Raw genomic sequence first — 19,962 nt, 5'->3', positions numbered from 1 at the left:
ATTGACAACCATATACTGCTCTAATTAATCTGTTGTTAGATCAGTAAACTACAGGAGTAGTCATTAAACAAGGATCTAGCAACCACAGGCTCTCATGGAAGCAGTGAAATTGTGCTGTTGTGATTTGTACAGAAATAGTGCTTGATCATGGTTGGTATTTTTCACTTTGTGGGTCAGGTGTTTGAGCTGTCTCTCATTACATAGCTTCTTTTTTTTTCCTAAGAGCATCAGACAGGTGGCCAGCATCCTCTCTCCAAAATAAAAATGCAATGAGAATGTTGGAGTTCAAATAAGTGTTGCTTACTAATCAGTGAAATATTTGCAATTAAAGGGATAGTCTCCATGCTCATGTACCCTGTCCTAAGTGGAAGGATTCTCATGGCACAGCTTGAGACAATTATTTTGTTTCGTGTGTGAAGGGAGTGGGAAAGGATCCTGTCTTGAAGTGACTTCCACTAGTGTTCAATGAGGTTGAGGGTGAAGAAATTGTACTGGCATGACCGTGACAACAAAAAGCAGTGAAACCAGTGAAAGGGCCAGTTTTTCCTTGCCAAAGTGATTACCAAATGCTACTGTTGCCCAGAGCAAAGTAGTATGAGTCTCTTGTTGATTATTTAGATAATATCTGTGGGGATTTTGAGGGTTTGCAATGTCCACTGTGCAGTTTATTGCTAAAGAAAGCGTGCAAAAGTGCAAACTTTAACACTTATTTGCATGTCTTTCTGCAATTAAATGAGAATCTTGCATAGCTGATAAGATTCCACAGATCAAGCCTATTAATACACGGACCAAAACTTCTTTATGATAGCCTCCAAAGGGCTACTAATCCCTTCCCTCAAAGTTGCACATAGTTGCTCTTAGTCAAAATTTAGGAGTGATATTGTGGGCTTTTGATTCCCAGGTGCCATGGGAAGATGATGAATGTTAATTTTCTGTGTCAACAGGTAGCCAGTAATATATTATGTACAGGTGGCCTCTGAATGTGTGGTGACATGACAGAAATCATGGCAACAGGTGGCTGAGGTATTCAGGTTCAGGTTTCTCCGTGTTGCAGTGGAGGAAGAAAAGATACAGCCTGCAAGAGGCAGAGAGGATGCACAGCTACTCATGCAAGTTTTCAAATATGGAATATTGGATTTCTGTCTAATGTGTAGATTTTTTTTCTTGGACTTGAAAAAACTGTTTTATTTGACTTTTTTTTTGTTTAAGTGGGTGTTTGTAGAAGGCATTCTGATTGTGTGTGTGCATGCACCTGATGCACAGATACCAAGGTGACAGGAGCTCCAGAAATTGATTTGAAGAGTTGCTCAAGCTATTAACTTACAGGATGTGCACAGCAAAAAGAAGGGTACAACAAAGTAGAATACAGCAATTGAGGACTTAAAAAAAAAAAAAAATTTAAGTGTGTCCTCCCCCCTTGTTCCTGCTGTTAGGTATCTTCCTTTTCTGATGTGTTTAATTATCTATGCCCTAGATGGCAGGTTTTGATGTTCAAAGCTCTTGTGAAGTTCATTTACAAACAAAACTGAGGCAGTCCATGTAAGAAAAAGTACTTTGACTAGGGTTGATTAAATATTTTCTAACCTGAAACTAGTATTTTTAAAGGTTCAGGCTGTTGAACAATGAAAAGTAAAGCTGTGTCTGATTGATTTAGAGATTTTGGTGTGTGGTTTGTGTGGTGTTTGTTTTTTTTTTCTGACAGCTCACTTGAAATTCACACAGCTGAATTCTAATCACTCACTTAGATTCTTTAAGTTCTATGTCACTTTTCCACCTGAAAATACAGCTTCATTCAGGAGCATTCAGTGAAATTCAGGGGATCTTGATGCAGAATCTGTCACACTGTTTTTCCTGATTTGGTTTCATTACCATAATTTTGCAAGGCTTGTTCCGAGGCTGCTATTCTTCCTAGTGCTTGACCCTTGGTAGATCTTCCTTAGTATGTTAAATGCTTGGGAATCTTCCATGTAGTATGTGTCTTTCCTGGTCTAAAATCTGTTCTGCATGTCTCACTGTCTTTATGTGGTGTCTTTAGTGGTTCTTGGACCTGAGACCATCCATCATCCACTGTCATTTTGGAAGCAGTGTTGCCCTCCAAGAACTTTCACAAGAGTGAGAGCTGATAAACCTGAGCTAAAAAAACAGCCAGCCTCCCAGTTCTGGTGCCCCCTGCTGCTACTACTGCCTTTTTAGCTATTCCTCAATCCCTCTCCTTTGTCTTCTCTGTGAGGAGTCAATAAGGACAAAAAAACCACCCCTAAACTAGTTGTGAAAGAAGGCTGAAAGTCTAAGTTTGCTTGCTCCCTCCCTCCATGGGATGGGCTTTCTGAGCAGGAAGGAGGGACAAGGGGAAAACAAGTCCAATTGGCTTCGACAGAAGGCTATTATCCCTTCTTACCCTTTTTCATTTGGCTGATTTGTAGCAGCAGCATATTTAGTAATATAAACCCTGTCTCTTGGGATTAAGAGTGCAGTTACACTTGCAACAGCTGCCTGCATATGTCTTACTGGCTACGGAAAAAGAACATGCTGCTCCTCCTATTCTTTCTCCTGATTTTTATCTAGTATTATTGCTTCCTTCCCTTTCTTTGTTTCTCTTTCTGACCTTCTCACAGCTCTACGCCGTTCTACTCCATACTTGCTTCGAGAAGACTGCAGCTGAGTTTCCTAGCACAGCCCCAGGAGCCAACAGAAGGCAAAGGCAGCGGGGGGAGCGGGAGGGAGCGTGCTGAAAGTGAGCCAAGCTGTTGCTGGCAACCCTTGTCTCAGTGCAAAACCTACTGCTTTGAGAGAGACCAGGCAGGGGGAGGAACTTAGTTTTGTAGAGAAGAGAAGGAGAAAAGAAACTTGAAACTGTCTTCACTTGTGACATGTCTGTGTCCTGAACATCCCCTCCTTACCCCGCTGTTTAAATGAAAAGCATGTGAAGAACATGAGTTTTCTTGCTTGAGACGGAGGGCAGTACTAGACTGGGTGAGGGAAGAGGAAGGCAAGCTGTGGTTTTGTGGTGTGGCTTACACTGAGATCCCAGCTAGTGTGCCTGGGGGTGGGAGCAGAAAGAGAAAGGGCATCTGATGCCAGCTGCCAATATGACAGAAACCCTGCAGCTCCCAGCACTGCAAGTCCCAGAGCAGCAGGTGGTGGAGGGTGGCCGTGCCTGGTCCAGTTCGTCCACCCCAACCCTGCGCAGGAAGCGCTTCAAGATGAGGCGGATGAAGAATGTGCAGGAGCAGAGCCTGGAGGCCAGCAGGTATCAGGATTCTGCTTCCTCCAGAAAGGAATACCTGCAGCTCCCATCCATTGAAATCACCCCCTCCAGTGACGAGGACACTCCCTGGTCCAACTGCTCTACACCCAGTGCCTCCCCGCGGCGCAAGCGCTTCCTCCTTCGGAAGTGGCTGCGTGTGAGAGAGAAGAAGGAATACAGTGAGAGCAGGTATGTTTTTGGCCACTCTCCCTTCCCTTCTTCCAAGAAGAGCCTGTCCACAATAGCTAGGTAGAGTCTGTTGTGCCCCGGGGAATCTTGGTGTGCTTCTCCCTTGGACTTTGTCCTCCCCTGTTGGCTGGAACAGGTATTGTAGTTGGTTGGACTTGCTGATGCCAAACCAAATGCCCTTATCCTTATGTGCGAAGAATAAGCATGTTGGGAACAGCAGTGCCAGGATCTGTCCTTGTTCATGGTCCTCTGAATACCTTCAACAGGTAATACAGAACCAGGGAAAAAATCTTGCTTCTGAGTGAGGGAGACTCACCTGAAAGAATGGGGGATAAGGCTTAACTTGATTCAGGTGTCCTGAAGAGACCCTTGAGAGAGGAGGAGACCTCTGCTGGGATCACCAGGACAGGGAGTGATGATGCCAAAGCTTTGCCAGCATTTTTTTGGTGATGTTCATTCCTACTGCTGGGACCTTCTATGAAATGTTTTGTTTGATAGCTGATGTTGGGAGAACGTGAGGATAAGAGAGACAAAGGAGCCTTGTGGCTAGTACGTGGGTCTGCATGTCCAGATGTCTGGGTTCAGTTCTTGGTGGCTTTCTAGACTTGAAAGTCAGTGACTCCATTGGCTCAAAAGGGGACAATAATTTATGAAGACCTCTAAGAGCTTGTCAACCCAGGAAAATTAATGCCCAGGGGAGTTATTGTGTGGCTATACAAAGAAAAAGCTATAACTTATGTGACCCTCTGCAGGTGCAATCAGAGTCTACAACATGCAATGTAGTTTACTCTGCTTTTAATGGGAGAGTGAAACAATCTGCCTTTCCGGAAGGCCCAGAGTACACAAGACACTTTAAAGGTTTCTCTGGGAAGCTAGTGCATTATAAATCCTTATTGTAGCTTAGTGTGGGCCAATCTTTCTTTTGTTGTTTAGCAACTCCTATGCAGCCTATGTGTGGGTTCATGCCTGAAAGTATGTACTGTACCTCCACAAAAAAGAAATTTTCTTACTGTTTCTGCACCCAGTGTACTAGATCGACTGACTGACTGCTGTGTTGCTTGAGTGTTTATAAGACACAGCTTTTTTTCTTCTAGTATCCACTCTGATTATGTGGTAACTCTTCTGGTGTGAGGTCCCTTTAGCAAGGTCCGTCTGTCATGTTATTAAGTTTTGGGAAAGTTTAATAAAAAAAAATGCATGCCACCAAGGATTTGATAATACCTCTTTTAAAAAGTTAACATTGAAAAACATATCTTGGTTGAGAAAATACTACTGATTTTCACTTAGCTGTGGCGATAAGAAATAATGATTTGGTTATAGCATAGAAAACGGGAAGGATAATGCATAGGGCATATGCTAAAGTGTTAGAATCAAAGTTCAGCTCTGAAGTTCAACAGAGGATGGCTTTTTCAGCTGAAGGGTTTAATTTGGACTCGCTGATGGTGAATGTGTTTGAGACAGAGGCCAAGACATTTCTCTATTTGAATCGGCTTAATTCATTCACGTACGTGTGATAGCTCCATGGCTATGCTGACTGTTTTCTGCATATTCATCAGGACATTTCTGCCTTAACCCTGGTTATGCTTTTGAAGCAGGGACTTGAAAAAAGTTGAAGTGGTTGATGGATTAGGTGGTATTAGCATACCAATGCCAGCATGGCACCTTCTTCATGTGTAGCAGGTTCCAAATCTATCGCTTTTGCAATGGGAAACATGATGTTTTCACATGGAGTTTTCCCCTTTCTAGTTCAGAGGAAAAAACCACCAGTTTTCCAGTCACTTTGTGTTGAGCCTCTGGGCTTGCAGAATGCAAACGTCATAGTTGGGCTTTCAAAACTCAGTGCGCCTGGAAACAACACAGAAAGCAGAATCTGTGGGGAGTTACAGGAAGAGTGATGAACCCCAAAGGATTTTGTGGCATTAATTTGAGAGGCTAGCAGCTAGTACTGTGGGGTAAATGTTACTGTGCCCTGAGGGTGTTGCGTGTGAAACCCTGTTCTAAAACAGCAGGGCAGGAAGCTGGCTTTCTGATTAAAAAAAAAAAAAAAAAAGAAAAAGAGAGAAAGAGATACTGCTTGTCTACCTTCCCCCTACTTTAGATTTGGTCATCTAAAGCCCTCGCTCTCTCTTGCTGCTGTTTGTAACAATGCTAGTAATCTATTTACTGTGCTATTCATTTGTTTAATGGCAACAGTGACTACAGTACTAGAGTAAAGGCTGAAGCATTTTGTCCAGTTGTATTTCCATCAAGACCCGTCTTGGGGTTGAGCAACAGTGATGCTACTTGAACTGTCCAGCTGGTTAATTGTAACACTAGCATAACAAATTCTCAAGGTGGTCAGTGTGCCATATGTCTGCTAGGAGCTCAAGTACACTACTAAATACACAGGTTCCCAAAATGCACCTGATCAAAGGAGGCAGCCATCAGCATGTGGTTCCCACCACAGAAATGAATGCAGTTTGCTTCCAGTCACTCCCTCTTTCTAGTTAAACTGTTATCAAACAGTTGAAATTTATTTTTGGAGTCCAGTAACCTTTACCCCCATTATGTGGCCAGATGTCTGCCTGTTTGTATGGTAGGGTTTTCCCAGGAAGGCTGGTAGTTGAGAGCAAACTATGCACCAGCTGACTTTACTCCAGTGATGCGTGTATTGCTCACATGCCCCTAAGCAAAAGCAATAGCTCTGTGACCATTAGCATACAGTAAGCATCCAAGTGAATAAACAAATACTTTTAGGACTTTAAATGCTGTCTGTAATGCTCTGGATCTGATGAAGGCTGGCTGCTTTTTTTTATTTGGAAACTCTAGCCTACAAAATGTACTGTATCACTGGTTAGTTTTTAACAGCCTTGATAATTTTAAGGTTTGTTTACCTGCTGTTTCTCTAAAGGCTGTTAAGTGGAGGAGAGACTGTTAATTTCTTTTCATTAAACAGCAGAGATGACATGTAAGAGCCTTGCTTGCCTATGACACAGTTTTATTCAAGGTGAAAGAGCAGGAAGAAGCTGTTTCTTGGGGGTAAGAGTTTCCCTGTAATTTGTCCTTGTACAAAAGCATGATGATCCACACTACAAGTTTGGTGCACAGGGAGCCTATACAGGTGATAAATAGGATACTTTTTTGTAAGGGATGCAGACAACTTCTTACCTATAGTCATCCATCATTTGCTACCCAGGCAATGATAGAAGTTATTTACCTGCATACAGCTTTATACAGTATGAACCCTACACACAAGTGTACAGATTTTTTATTAAGGCATGATGTTGTGTCTTTCCTCACAGGCTAGTAGATGCAATCTGTTAGTATTTTGCTATGCATGTAATGAATGTGTGTTATTAATGTGGGCATGTGAGTGTATCTGCTTTAATTTATTACTTAGTTCTTAAAGCCACCCTTGCTAGTAATCTCTGGAAGTGCATGTGATTTTTCATGTGTAAGGCAAGAAATGCTGAGAGGGTAGATCACTCCAGCTTAAAGGACTGCTCTCCCTTTGGCCTAAAATCATGGAATTGGATTGAAATGAGATCCTGTGCTTCCACCCTTCTGTTGGCAGAAGCTGAGACTAAATAGGTGGGCCCTGCATGATCATTGCCTGACTTAGGTTGCTGTGTGCATACTCAAACAACAGTACATATGTAATAGGTGAGGTATGGTGAATCTTTTGATCTTGAACACTTTTCTGTGAGGCATTCATGCTGGGCAAAGATCGTACTAGTGGTAATGTCAAAATGCTCCCCTACTGTGGGAAGAAATAAGCCAGCATGCCAAGGATTGTGAAAGGTTTGAATCATCTTTTTTCTTGTTGTGATTCGTTGCTGAATTTGCTCTTGCAGGAGGTCCTGTAAGCTGTTGTGTCCTGATGCCTGCAGTCCCTTCCCAGAGCTCCCTTTTTGTTGAGCTCTCCAAGATCACCTTGTTTGCCTTCTGTTAATGCTTGTCCAAAAGATGAATATGTTTGGTCCGTCATAGCATTTGGACTAGTTAATAATGAAATGCAAAATGTTGGTGCTTCAAAGAATGTGAAACTGGTTGTGGATTTTGTGGGGAATCAGTGGGGAATAGATTGTGCTGTAGCTCTTGGTATTTCTAAAGATGAATGTACTCAGTTTGGTGTTCTGCTGGAAACTGATGCTTACTGAGGTCCTAAATGACAGGTTCAGCTAAAGGAAAGGACTCACCTATTTCCGAAAATGTCCCTAAAATAAGATGGTAAAAATGAAGTATATTAAAAGCATTCAATGTCATCTTAGAAAAGGGTATGTGCTGAGGAGACTGAGATTTCTTGAGTTGTCAGACACACAACCATAGAGTTTTTACAGACAGAATTTTCATAGCTTATCTCATAGTATTAAACAAATGATATGTTAGAAGAATCTTTAGCACTGTTCAGCAATGTGCTCTGTGGCTGCTACTATTCGCCTTGTGTGGCAGAAAGGCAACACGTATATTTTCCTTTAGAAAAAAGTTCAGTTGTGAAGTCTCTTGGTCACTCTAGTGAAATACATCAGTTAACAGTGAACTGTTGATTTGTTGGAACTTGTGCTAAAAATTTTGTTTACAAATAGTGGTTTTAGATATTTTAATTTTCTTATAAAAATCAATCTTTAATTTCAAGTAGTTCATAATGCTTTTGCTTTCCTTAACAAAATTGAAAATCAGTCTGAATGCTCCTGGGAATAAATTCTTCATTTACCTTTTTCTTCCTTTCACACCTAGGAAAAATATTGTTGCATTTTCTAGAGGAAAAAGCTCTAATGAAAGCCTGAGATAGTGATGTGATTTTTCTTCCCTAAGTGACTGCTAAATATGAAAAATAAAACTCAAAAAAGCTACAGGATTAAAGGCTGCAGCGCCTCTCACATTCTGGAAATGAAATCTGAGAAGACTACTGTCTTTAGATAATATTAACGGTAGTATTTACTAACCTTGATAGCAGTACTTGATGAAGAGAAAACTGTTGAAGTCCTGTGCTGCTTCTCATTAAAGAGAGGACGAGAGGCTTTGTGGACTGAGGTTTTGTTCGTTTCATGCCATACAATTCCAAGAATCTGCAAAATAAGTTACTCTGTAAATTTTGTAGTTCTTAGTTTCTCTGGCATTCATAAATTTGCATGTTTCAGGTCAGAGGAGAGGAAGTGGGACTTCTCCTTTGTTAGAAATATGGCAAGCTGCTGCAGGAAGATGTGTGTGTATTGGGATTGCCAGTGCATTTTTGCTCTTTCAAGTTTTGATAAAATACATGTTGAAATCTCATTTTTGTGAGGAACTGTCAGCTCCATAGGGATTTCATAATGGAAGAGGCTAATGGGTTGCATTTTTTCAGGTTCTGCTTGCAGCTGGAGTTGGTTAATTGAGGTTTTTGGGAGGACAAGTGCCAGACATGGTGTACTTTGAAGTGTAAAGGTGTTGGCAGAAATGATTGTTACGTGTTTTAATACTGTCCCAAGTTTTGGAATATGTTTCTCCTCGTTAATCTTTTAAACTATATTAAAGACTTTGATTTCTGGAGAAAACTGAAGCAATGTGAGTGTGAATGGCCTATGGATTGAATTTGGGACTTGAGTATATATTACTTAGCTGGTATCCATGTTCTTTCGCATCTTCAAGGCAAAAATGGGAAAAGTTTGGGGGGGGGGGGGTTGTTTTTTTCTTACTTTTACGTAGATCTCTGTAGTAAGCAGCCCATCTTCTCTGCTTTTAATAGTTTTGGGAAGTCCATAAGCAAAAACTTCCATTTATGTGGTATCTCTTCTAATCTGAAATGTGAGAGTGCGTGAATGACAGCTTAGTAGCAACTCGGCTATTAATGTAATCTTTTTTCCTTTTTGAACCTGCAAGTTCAAATGAGACCTAATTTGTGCTTCCAGTGAACTGATTTCTTTAAATTGATGCATGTCCATCTCTTATGAAGAGTACGGATGTACTGTTTGCAGGTTTTGTCATTTGTCTGTGATGAAGTATGCCAAGTGCCTGTGAATCCCACCAGCTTTGTGTGGTTGTTTCTTTTTTTTGACTGAGTCTTACTGCCTTTGTGCAGTAGTTTGTGGTGTGTTTTTTTCTAAATATTTGCTTTTCGGTATTTGTGTGGTTTATGATGACCAGTTAGACAAGAGTATCAAATTTGACTAATTTACAAACAACCTGAAACTTAAATGCTGTTGATCTTATCTAGTCAGCAAATATTTACTGTTGGATCATCTGAATTTCATGTCTTACGAGGCACTCTGTCAATAGTATTTAACAATTAGTCATCATGTTCATTACCACAGTTTTCAACTGGATTGTGTTTTGAAATTGAGGATGTCTGTTGTTCATTGTTGAATAGATGTTGATGAAGGGGCTTGCCTTGACAGCTGTGAAGGTTGATGTTAGTGTTTTAATTTGCAAAATGAATGCAGTCATTGGAGAAAACTTGCCCGTCCTGCCCCTTGTAACCCTTTCCAGCAGGGAGATAAGACTCTTCTACACATTCAAACTCTGGCTCTCCAACTCTAAATGTGACTGCAAAGGATGCACTTAGTACTAATTATCAAGATGGTCTATATGGTATATGCAACTGTTCACTAGGACCGAGGCAGCTGTCCCTTATCTTTTTTTGAACATTACTAATGGGTTTAGACTGTAAAAGTTGCTTTACATCCCTTGTCTATGAAACTGAGTTATTAAAAACATATGAGGGTCTGGAGTGGGAAGTGCCCCTTTGGTTCTTGGGAATGCTGGAAATACTTTAGGCTTCAGGTACTGCATGTTTTAAGTTTTAGCTTAAAGGCACTTGAAATTTCACCTGCCAGCTCTGCCTTCCATTTGTTGCACTGATTCACTACATGAGCTCAGGTACAAATTTTCCCCCTGCCTCTGCATATCCCCACTTCAACTTACGTGAAATGTGCTCGGAAACATGGTGCTTGCACCTATTTCTTTGAAGAAACTCCTTCAGAGTCAGTCCTTAGAGGGAGCAGGGTTGTGTAAACAGAAGGGGTGCTGTGATCCTTAGAAATATTGTGGTACCTGCCTCCCATAGGCTGTGGTATCAATTAACCGATTACTGTTTGCTGAACACGAATCTTCCTTATCTTTTTTTAATAAAGCCTGATGTTAGCTTGCAGCCTTCAGTGATAAGGATATGTTTCCCCTGACAACTTCATGCTTGTATGCTGAGAGTGGGATCTTGCAGCACCTATGGGAAAGCTGTAAAAGCTGTATCACTGAAGGTGCTCTGGCTTTTAATTCACAGACTGAAAGCTTTAGGTCTGTCAGAGGACAACCCTTCTTGATGAGGAAAACTGTTATCCCTTGCAACTTAAGTCAGTGATTTCCGATTCATGTCCCTTATCTTCCTTTCTCCTTTGCCTCCACCTGGCAGTTGCTTGACACTGGTAATGGCAGTTATTTATGTATAATGCAGTGCTTTCAATGACAGGAATTTAATTTCTTAAGGACAGCAAGGTGCTGTTAGGCAACTGGGACTGGAGGGACATTTCTGTTTCATGAGAAATATGAGGGGAGCTACATTCTGGGAAGGATAAGCAGAGCAGAAGGGTGAAATTTAAAGACAAAAATGTTGTCTTTGACAAGCTCCTAAAGCCCCCTGTGGGAAAACACTCAGTGCGAACTTTACTTCTGACACACCTAAGGCTTGAAGTTTAATATATTTTTATTATCCTGTGTTCAATCTGGTTTTATTACCCTGTGTTTATGTTCCCAAGGAAAGATGGGCAAGAATACTTATCAGAAGAGTTTTCAAATGAAAGCTGTTTGCACATCATGGAATTTGTTGTCTAAAATACTCCTTTTTCATTATGAATCTTTTAGACTTAATTAAGAGGTTTGTCTTAAAATAATATGGATTTTGGTGATATAAAATTACTATTTAAAAGGAATGATGTACAAGCTTGAAAGTAACCATAGCTCTCACCAGATACTGGTACTGCTATACTTTTTCTGGTGGCAGTTCTACTGACATCCTAAGTATTTTGTGATATACTTTTAAGGCAGGTAGATCCAAGTTTTTGTGCTTGCAGGTGTGAGGATGAAAAAAGAACCCTTTAGCTCTACAAATATTGAAAAACCTTTGCAAATTTTAACGGAAACCATGATGCAAGTTCACTGTTGGATTGATTATAACCTGCATATCTTTTAGTTCCCAAATCTATGTTGATGAAAACATTCATGTATCATAAGATTTCATAAATAGTAGCTTTTAGTTCCAAAAACTGTTGCCACGATTGCTGAAAGCAATTGAAGAATATATGTATACCTGATTGTCAATTGTCTATTCTCCTTTTTGAAATGCTTTAATACTGAACCCAAAGCCAATGAATACAGGGATTAATTAAGCAAAGTGAATACAAATTATTCATCTGGGTTCAGACATGAAAACTTAGTCAATAGCTGTGGGTAACAACAGCCTTCTGAAGGCCACAGGCTTCTGTGGATAATTCTTCAAACTCATTAACCGATTCTATCTTCCAGGATACAGTAATTTCTTCCCCATTTCTTTGCTTGCCCCGTTCTCCATGACTGTTGAAAGAATTTCGCCTGAATAAAAATCTGCCAAACTCTATCTCGAGATAAAAAAGTATGGTGGGCTTATCACCCACATCTGGAGGGTATAGAAATCCCAGAAGGTTCTTATTGTGCAAACATTGATCTCCATGTCTGAACTTTGAAATCTGGACAAATATCTTCTAGGAGACCTGCTTAGCTTTAAAAGCCTGTTCATGCATAGGAGATCTTGACTCTGCTTTTCATTTGGAGACTGAAATATCAAAATAAACTGAGATTTTTATTTTTTTAAAGGCAGGAGTATAAGAATAGTACAAGATCTAACCTATAGCTCATAGCTTCCCAAGACCAAGTGTGGGAGAAGTCTTTAAATATTTAAGACACAAAAGCAAGTTTTGCACTTTAAGTACCTGCAGTCTGTTCAAGTGAACTTCTGGCAAGATTTGGAAAAGAATTCTTCTGTGTATCTGTCACATGAGTGTTCATCTAAGTGTGTGTGTACATAGGCCATGAAGTCAATAAAAGCTATTTAAGACTTGTAACAAATTACAGATCGCAGAAAAGTAACAGGACAAGCATTCTGAGGAATGTGTTTCTTCTGTAGATCGGTGGTGGTTGGGTCTTCTGATGTGGTGGAAAGATGAACTGGCAACCGAGCTGATATTGTTAAGAAAGTAAGAAATAGATTGCTGCATGCAAATTTTATTTTTAAGTGTGAGGATCTGTTTTCCTTTATACACCTATCAAGATACACTGTTGCTCAAACAATATAGAGCTTCTTCCACTGCTAAATTGGCTCTTACTTTTCTTCAGTAGACTAAAATCTTACAGAGTGCAAAATTGTTCAAATCTGGAGATTAAAAAAAAAATCAGTGGGGTGTGTATGATCAGAACACCTGTTTTTTAGTCAGTAGAAAAATGTTTCCTTTGTACTTGGGCTATCTGGGTAAATTTTTTGGGAGCAGTGAGATGGAAGAGCAGTGGAACTAGACTCTTCAAAGATTTAATTGTTAAAAGGCATGGTTAATCTGTATTTAAAACTCCTCATCGGTTTCTAAAGTAGCAAGTAATGTTATGCATCTGAATACATGCATGAGAATTGAGGGGGGGAAAAAAACCACAGGGTAAAAGCCTTAAAATACTGTTTAGTGTCTGAAATGATAAGAAAGGGGCACACTGGGCCTGTGTACCTGAAAACTTAAGCCTTGTCCAAATTTAAATTTATCATTGGTGAGCTTTGGAACGAGATAAGCTTGTTTTGCTCATTTTCTGATATTTTTAACTAGCTCTTGGTTGTCTTTGTAAACATAAAACTGACATGACTGTATCTAAAAACTCCCCCCCATATTACTTTTCAGTGCAAAGCATACATTTCTTATCTCCCCTTACATTAGCTCCAGTATAACAGTAATTTGTTGTTATGCTATCTCAAAGCAACACTGTCATCTTTCAGAATCACAGAATGGTCAGGGTTGGAAGGGACCTCTGGAGATCATCTAGTCCAACCCCCCTGCCAGAGCAAGGTCACCTACAACAGGTTGCACAGGACAGCGTCCAGGCGGGTTTTGAACATCTCCAGAGTGGGAGACTCCACAACCTCTCTGGGCAGCCTGTTCCAGTGCTCCACTACCCTCAAAGTGAAGAAGTTCCTCCTCAAGTTAAGATGGAACTTCCTATGTTCTAACTTGTGCCCATTACCCCTCATCCTATCAATGGGCACAACTGAAAAAAGACTCCTCCCATCCCTCTGGCATCCTCCCTTTAAGTATTTGAAAGCATTAATAAGATCCCCCCTCAGTCTTCTTTTCTCTAAAGAGACCAGAGTTCCTCAGCCTTTCCTCATATGAAAGATGTTCTAATCCCCTAATCATCTCCGTAGCCCTTTGCTGGACCCTCTCCAGCAGATCCTTGTCTTTATTGAACTGGGGAGCCCAGAACTGGATGCAGTACTCCAGATGCGGCCTCACCAGGGCAGAGTAGAGGGGGAGGATGACCTCCCTCAACCTGCTGGCCATACTCTTTTTGATGCACCCCAGGATGCTATTGGCCCTCTTGGCTGCAAGGGCACATTGCTGGCTTATGGTCATCCTGTTGTCCACCAGGACTCCCAGGTCCCTTTCCACAGAGCTGCTCTCCAGGAGGTCAGCCCCCAACCTGTACTGATGCATGGGGTTATTCCTCCCCAGATGCAGTACCCTACATTAACCCTTGTTGAATTTCATTAGGTTCCTCCCTGCCCAACTCTCCAGCCTGTCCCGGTCATGCTGTAAAGCTGCACAGCCTTCTGGCGTGTCAGCCACTCCTCCCAGTTTAGTGTCATCAGCAAACTTGCTGATGGTATGCTCTATCCCTTCATCCAGATCATCGATGAATATATTGAACAGGACTGGACCCAGTACTGACCCTTGAGGGACACCACTTGTTACTGACCTCCAACTAGACTCTGCACCACTAACTACAACCCTCTGAGCTCTCTGTCTGTCAGCCAGTTCTCAATCCACCCCACTGTCCATTCATCTAGCCCACACTTCCTAAGCTTGCGTGTGAGGATGATGTGGGAGACAGTGTCGAAAGCCTTGCCAAAGTCAAGGTAGGCAACATCCACTGCCCTCCCTTCACCCACCCATCCAGTCACCACATCATAGAAGGCTATCAGATTAGTCAGACATGACTTCCCCTTAGTGAATCCTTGTTGACTACTTCTGATAACCTTCTTTTCATCCAGGTGCTTTGAGATGAGCAGCTCAACTTGAAATGGACTCTTAAAAGCAGCTCAACTTGAAATGGACTAAAAAACGTCATAAAACAACAGGGTCTGCATTTCAACTGCTCTGTACATTTGAGGAAGTTTAACGGCTGTGCTCTGTAATATTCAGAATGTTGAAATGATTGTCTTTGTGTGAAAAGCTCACAAACTTTTTCAAAGCTTCCGTGCAAAATACTGTTGTAGTGAAACATAGTTCATGTTGAATAGTATCATATATAAAAGTGGGTAAAAACTAATTTCTTTCTCCTGGTCTGAGTTTGTGTCATTGCCTGTAACCTTGTGTTCACTAGTGACGAAGGGGTAAGGTGTTGTATTGCAATGTGTTGCAATATCTGGATTCCATTAAATTTTAAACCTTGATTTGGAGGACTTTCTGAAGGAGAAATTTAATGATGGGTGGGTTAGCATGAAAAGGTCAAAGGTTCATCTTGTATAGTTGTCCAAAAGTAAACTTTCACATGGGATTACCAGCATTGCAGGTGCTATTGTTGGGCTGTGATATATTTGCCATTTCAATTCAGATCAAGTAGATATAACAAAAGTTACCAAGAGATAATTCCAAACTTTTGTGGGAGGTTTTTTTATGAAGAACCAAGCAGTTACAGAAAGAGTCTCTGCCATGCTTTTTCTCATACCAAAAGGGTGATAATTCCTTTGAATTACAGGGAAAGTGTAGTTCCTTTTGCACTCTTTCCAAACTGGTTCACTAGGCCATGATTAAGCTCAGAAATTACAGGAAAGATGTTTCTTTGCTTTATGGGATATATTGTTCTTACCAAGCTGTTGATTTATAGCTTGAAGCCAATACAGAATTCTTATGCTTTGATTACCCTTTCTACAGTGAGGCACTTTAGAAAAGAATTACTGTGTGCGGGTGTGGGAGCAGAAATTAAATCTGTCTCCTTGCTGAGAGCTTTTTGCAAGAATGTTTACCTGTCTTGGCTTTGATGGTAAAACTATATACTGTGCAATGGGGAAACAAGCGAAGTATTCTCTGTGGGTTTGTGTGTATGTGCCCACACAAGATGCATGTCTATGACTTCCATGTAATGCACGCTCTTCAAATCTGTAGCTGAAAGTCACAAATATTGCATGAGTTTTGTAGCTTTGTACGTTCAACCTCAAAGGCTAACTTCCATATTATTTGTTTGAGGATTTTATAAATACTGGTAAGGAATTACTTTCTTCTGGAAGCTTCAGTCTGCTCTTTCTGTCTTAACAATAAGGAACAGTTTTCTGTCTCATGTTCTGAACAGGCAGCAAAAATAGTGGGCAGTACCAGGTGTGCGATGTGGGTCCCCAAGACAGCTATTGTATTTTTCAGAAAAATCATGTTCAATAAGATGGAGTCCTTGAAGACCTCAGAGAAGCTGGCCAAAATTGAGGTGGTTGAAAATACCGAGTGAAAAATAAGATTCATTGCCTCTTTTTCTTTTCAGAGGAATTTGCAAACCTCTTTAGCAAAAATTCTTATTTCATAGGGGGAAATGAAAGTCCCTCTTCTTCTTTTCTTTTTTTTTTTGTCCAGAATCAGGAAGCAAAATGGTCATGTTAAAGGATTGTGTTATGTTCATCTTAAAACATATGAACAATCTTCCAAGAAAACAAACTAATTGGAAAGGTGCTTTGTGGGGAGGAGGACATGAATTTTAGGGGTTCAGATCCCTAAAAAGTTAACATGGGGGCTTGTTAGAGCCATTTATTTATGCAGGTTTGCTGAAGAAAGCTGTTTAGTACTGGAGCGTGTAGTTTTTATCTGTCACTGAGGTACTTCCTGGTTCTACTTCTTCCCCTGCTGGCTTGGCTGTATCTTGTCATTCCTAGGAAGGATGAGGACAAGATTATAGATAAAGTTTTAAACCTTTTCAAGTATTTTATCTGTTAATATTCTGTGGTGGTAAAAGTAATCTTTTTTTTTTTTCTTGCAAGGGACTTAATCTATTTGAGTCAATATGCATGTTACCATTTGAGATATCCTTTCTGTAGTTGAGTTCTAAAACATAAGTAGGTGTAGGTAATAGCTAGTAGGTGTAGCTATAATTTCTTTATGTAAGCACAGAGAACACTTAGAGAAGAAGAAAATGTTATTTTTTTTTTTGAGAATTTCATTTATAGAGGGTGAGAGAGTATAGTTGAAACTGAAAGAGAAGTTAGAGAATGCTTCTTGCACAGCAGAAGCAAATGTTTTGGTGTTTTTTTTTTTTTTTTTTTTCCCAAGATATGGGATCCTCCTTATAGTGCTTAAAAAGGTCAAGGCCAGGTTAAAAAAAAAAAACAAAACAAAACACACCACAAACAACAAAAATCAACCAACCAATAGGAAAAATCCTATTGCACTGTTCTGGTTGTATGTTTTCCCCCAGAACAGGTGTTACTGCCTGACAATTACTGCTTTTTAGAATGAAAAGATGCAATGTGGTCCTTTTTGATACTTTGTATTTCTGTTGGGCAGTGTGGTGTGCAGATCTGTGTACAGTGCAGCAGAAGCTGTAATTGCAAGTATGCATATGTATACCTGAACTAGTTTTATTTGAACAGTTTAGGTCCTGCCGGCAGTGAAGCCACAGCATTTTTAGCACAGCCTGTGTGCTCAGGCAAGTGTACCCAGTGTCCCAGGTGGCACTGTGCAGTTTGTGCAGCAGCTCTGTTGCCATGACTCCACAGCCAGTGGTATCCAGGCAAAGTAGATTAAAAGCTAGTCCAGGAACATCTGCTCTTTGTGCTGTAGTGTTACCTGAAGGCAGAATCAGGTCTGTCTACTGCTCAGAGGAAAGCTCTTTCAAAGGTCCTGCACCTGGGGAGGAAGAATGCTAGGCACCAGTATAGGTTAGGGGCGGACCTGCTGGGAAGTAGCTCGGAGGAGAAGGATCTGGGGGTCGTGGTAGAGAGTAAATTACCCGTAGCCCAGCAATGTGCCCTTGTTGCCAAAAAGGCCAATGGAATCCTGGGCTGCATAGGGAAGAGTGTGGCCAGTCGGTGGAGGGAGGTCATTGTCCCCCTCGACTCGGCGCTGGGGAGGCCGCAACTGGAAGACGGTGTCCAGTTTTGGCCTCCCCAGGTCAAGAGGGACAGGGAACTGCTGGAGTGAGTCCAGCGAAGGGCAACTAGGATGATTGAGGGCTTGGAGCATCTCCCTTAAGAGGAAAGGCTGAGAGAGCTGGGACTCTTGAGCCTGGAGAAGAGAAGGCTGAGGGGAGACCTTATGATGGTGTACAAGTATCTAAAGGGTGGGTTGAAGGAGGATGGAGCCGGGCTCTTTTCAATGGTTCCCAGTGGCAGGACGAGGGGTAATGGGCACAAGTGAGAACATAGGGATTTCCGTTCAAATACACGGAAAAACTTCTTTACGGTGAGGGTGACGGAGCACTGGCACAGGCTGCCCAGGGAGGTGGTGGAGTCCCCTTCTCTGGAGGTTTTCGAGACCCGCCTGGATGCAGTCCTGAGGGATGTGCTCTGGGCAGTCCGGCTTTGGCGGGGAGTTGGACTAGATGATCTCTAGAGGTCCCTTCCGACTCTGAAAATTCTGTGATTCTGTGAAATGAAGCTATAGAAATGGTAAGCAGGAACACTGAGTCCTTGGAGTAGGTGGAGGCTGCCAGAAGGGAATAAGGCGAACTCTTTACAATAGATGTGCAGGGCGAAAAAAAAAAATCACCCCCAAACCCCCCCATTTAAAGGAGGAGAGTGACATCTTGTGGGCTTAGCATGCAACTCCCCACTAGAAATTCAGTGTTGGCCACTTCATCCTTAGCAAGAGTTCATTTTAACGGCTGTTTTGTCTTGCTGCCTAGAAGTGGGGGGTATATTAACATGCAGCAGTTCAATATTTGAATGATAAGCTGTATGAAACTGTTCTGGATGATGAAACAATGTATAGCCAATGTATTTTGGAGAGTTCTTAGGACAGTGTCACTAAGTGAGGTTAAGAGGGCATCAAAGCAGTAGTCTGTTGGAAATCAGGTATGAACTTGCTGTTTTCTGTTGTTTTCTCTTTGCACCCCCAAATACGAAGTATGAACCTTACATTTTTCTTGTTCTGGCTTGAAACCAGAGTGTGTCATAGGGACTTAAACAAATCTGTCTAACTGCTGTTTTCCTGTCTCATATTGCAGCAGTCAGCAGAGCAGCCAGCAAAGCAGTCATGATGATGACTTGTCCCGATTCTTGAGCCCTCATATGTGTGACGACAGGTAAGTCTGTTCACAGCTGAACAGGGGGAATGCCTGGCACCATTCACTGAAATTACATAGTCTGTGCTGGTTGAAGTCCTTATTTTCCCTGTATTGCTCAGAGTTGTTTAACAAGCGTGATTTACATTGGTCTTGTCAATGCCTGACAAGATTAAATTTTCATCTACTTAAAAGTAGAAGTTGTGGGACAAATGCATCCAGCTCCTGCAGTACCCTGCATTTTCTTTTGAGACTCATTCCCTGAAACTGTAGCTGGTTTAGACAGCTTCATCAAACTTGCTGTGTATTGATCATTGGCAGCTCTGATCCTTAAATACAGAAGTGAGATTTTTTTTGTGTGTGGTTCTTGTCCTCAGCAAAGACAATATTGAACTTAGCTGTTCTATTTCCCTTGTTATGTGTTGAGATGGTCCTGAGGTATCTAGAGCTCAAGTGTTGCAGCTGGGTGAGAACTGCTATGAAGTTACAGAGGAAACTTAAGTTTCTTGTACTTCAGGTTGATTAATGACTACTTCAAATTGCAGCATTGGCACGAAAGCTGATGAAAAATGAATGCGTATTTTTGTCTGTGATTTATTGTTGTTGCTTTGCTCAGAGCCATATGGTTAAGAGTTTTGCTGTATCTCATAGTTCATCTTTTGAGCTTGAATCTGCTTTATTTTCTTCTGTGTATGAACTACGAGCCCTGAGCTACTACCATCTTTCTGTCCTGAGCCAGCTCCTGCAGGCCTGTTTCCATACTAACATCCTGGGGTCCAGTGTTACATCTGGACTTTGGTTTCTGAAATTTCCATTGTTTTGTTGCTGCATGCACAGTAGAGTTATGTTGCATTTTACTTAGCTGACCTTGTGACTGCAGGTTATAGTGAGCCTGCAGGAGGAGTATGCTGAGATTTGGGAACAGCTTCCTTCGTGCTACTGTGTAGTGGATTACAAGAAGCATCTGAATGGTGTCTTCCGCTCTCCAGGCTTGTATCTGGGTATGGTCCCGCAGAAGAGCGTTGTTTCATGTCTGTTACTCAGTTATTCCACATAAGCTGTCTCTGAGGTCAGATCTCTTACTG

At 41.3% G+C, this 19,962-nt stretch overlaps 1 protein-coding gene across 17 annotated transcripts in view; it reads left to right on the top strand.

Annotated features, from left to right (window-relative positions):
- Positions 1-3,074: 3,074 nt before the first annotated feature.
- The window catches only part of GRAMD1B (GRAM domain containing 1B), a gene marked incomplete at its 5' end in the record, with an annotated part of 105,792 nt that continues 88,904 nt past the window's right edge, over positions 3,075-19,962 (top strand). For all 17 annotated transcript variants that reach the window (XR_014269889.1, XR_014269890.1, XR_014269891.1 and 14 more), the window contains 2 exons: positions 3,075-3,436; positions 18,821-18,898. Coding sequence is in view for 3 of the 17 variants with exons in the window: in XM_082493725.1 (XP_082349851.1) it covers positions 3,075-3,436; positions 18,821-18,898 (440 nt within the window). The remainder of the gene's footprint in view (positions 3,437-18,820; positions 18,899-19,962) is intronic.

Source organism: Vanellus vanellus (assembly GCF_965231255.1).
Source record: "Vanellus vanellus genome assembly, chromosome: 21".
Classification (NCBI taxonomy): Eukaryota; Metazoa; Chordata; class Aves; order Charadriiformes; family Charadriidae; genus Vanellus; species Vanellus vanellus.
The sequence above is the reverse complement of the archived record's forward strand: the minus strand, read 5'-3'. Positions and strand labels throughout refer to the sequence as shown.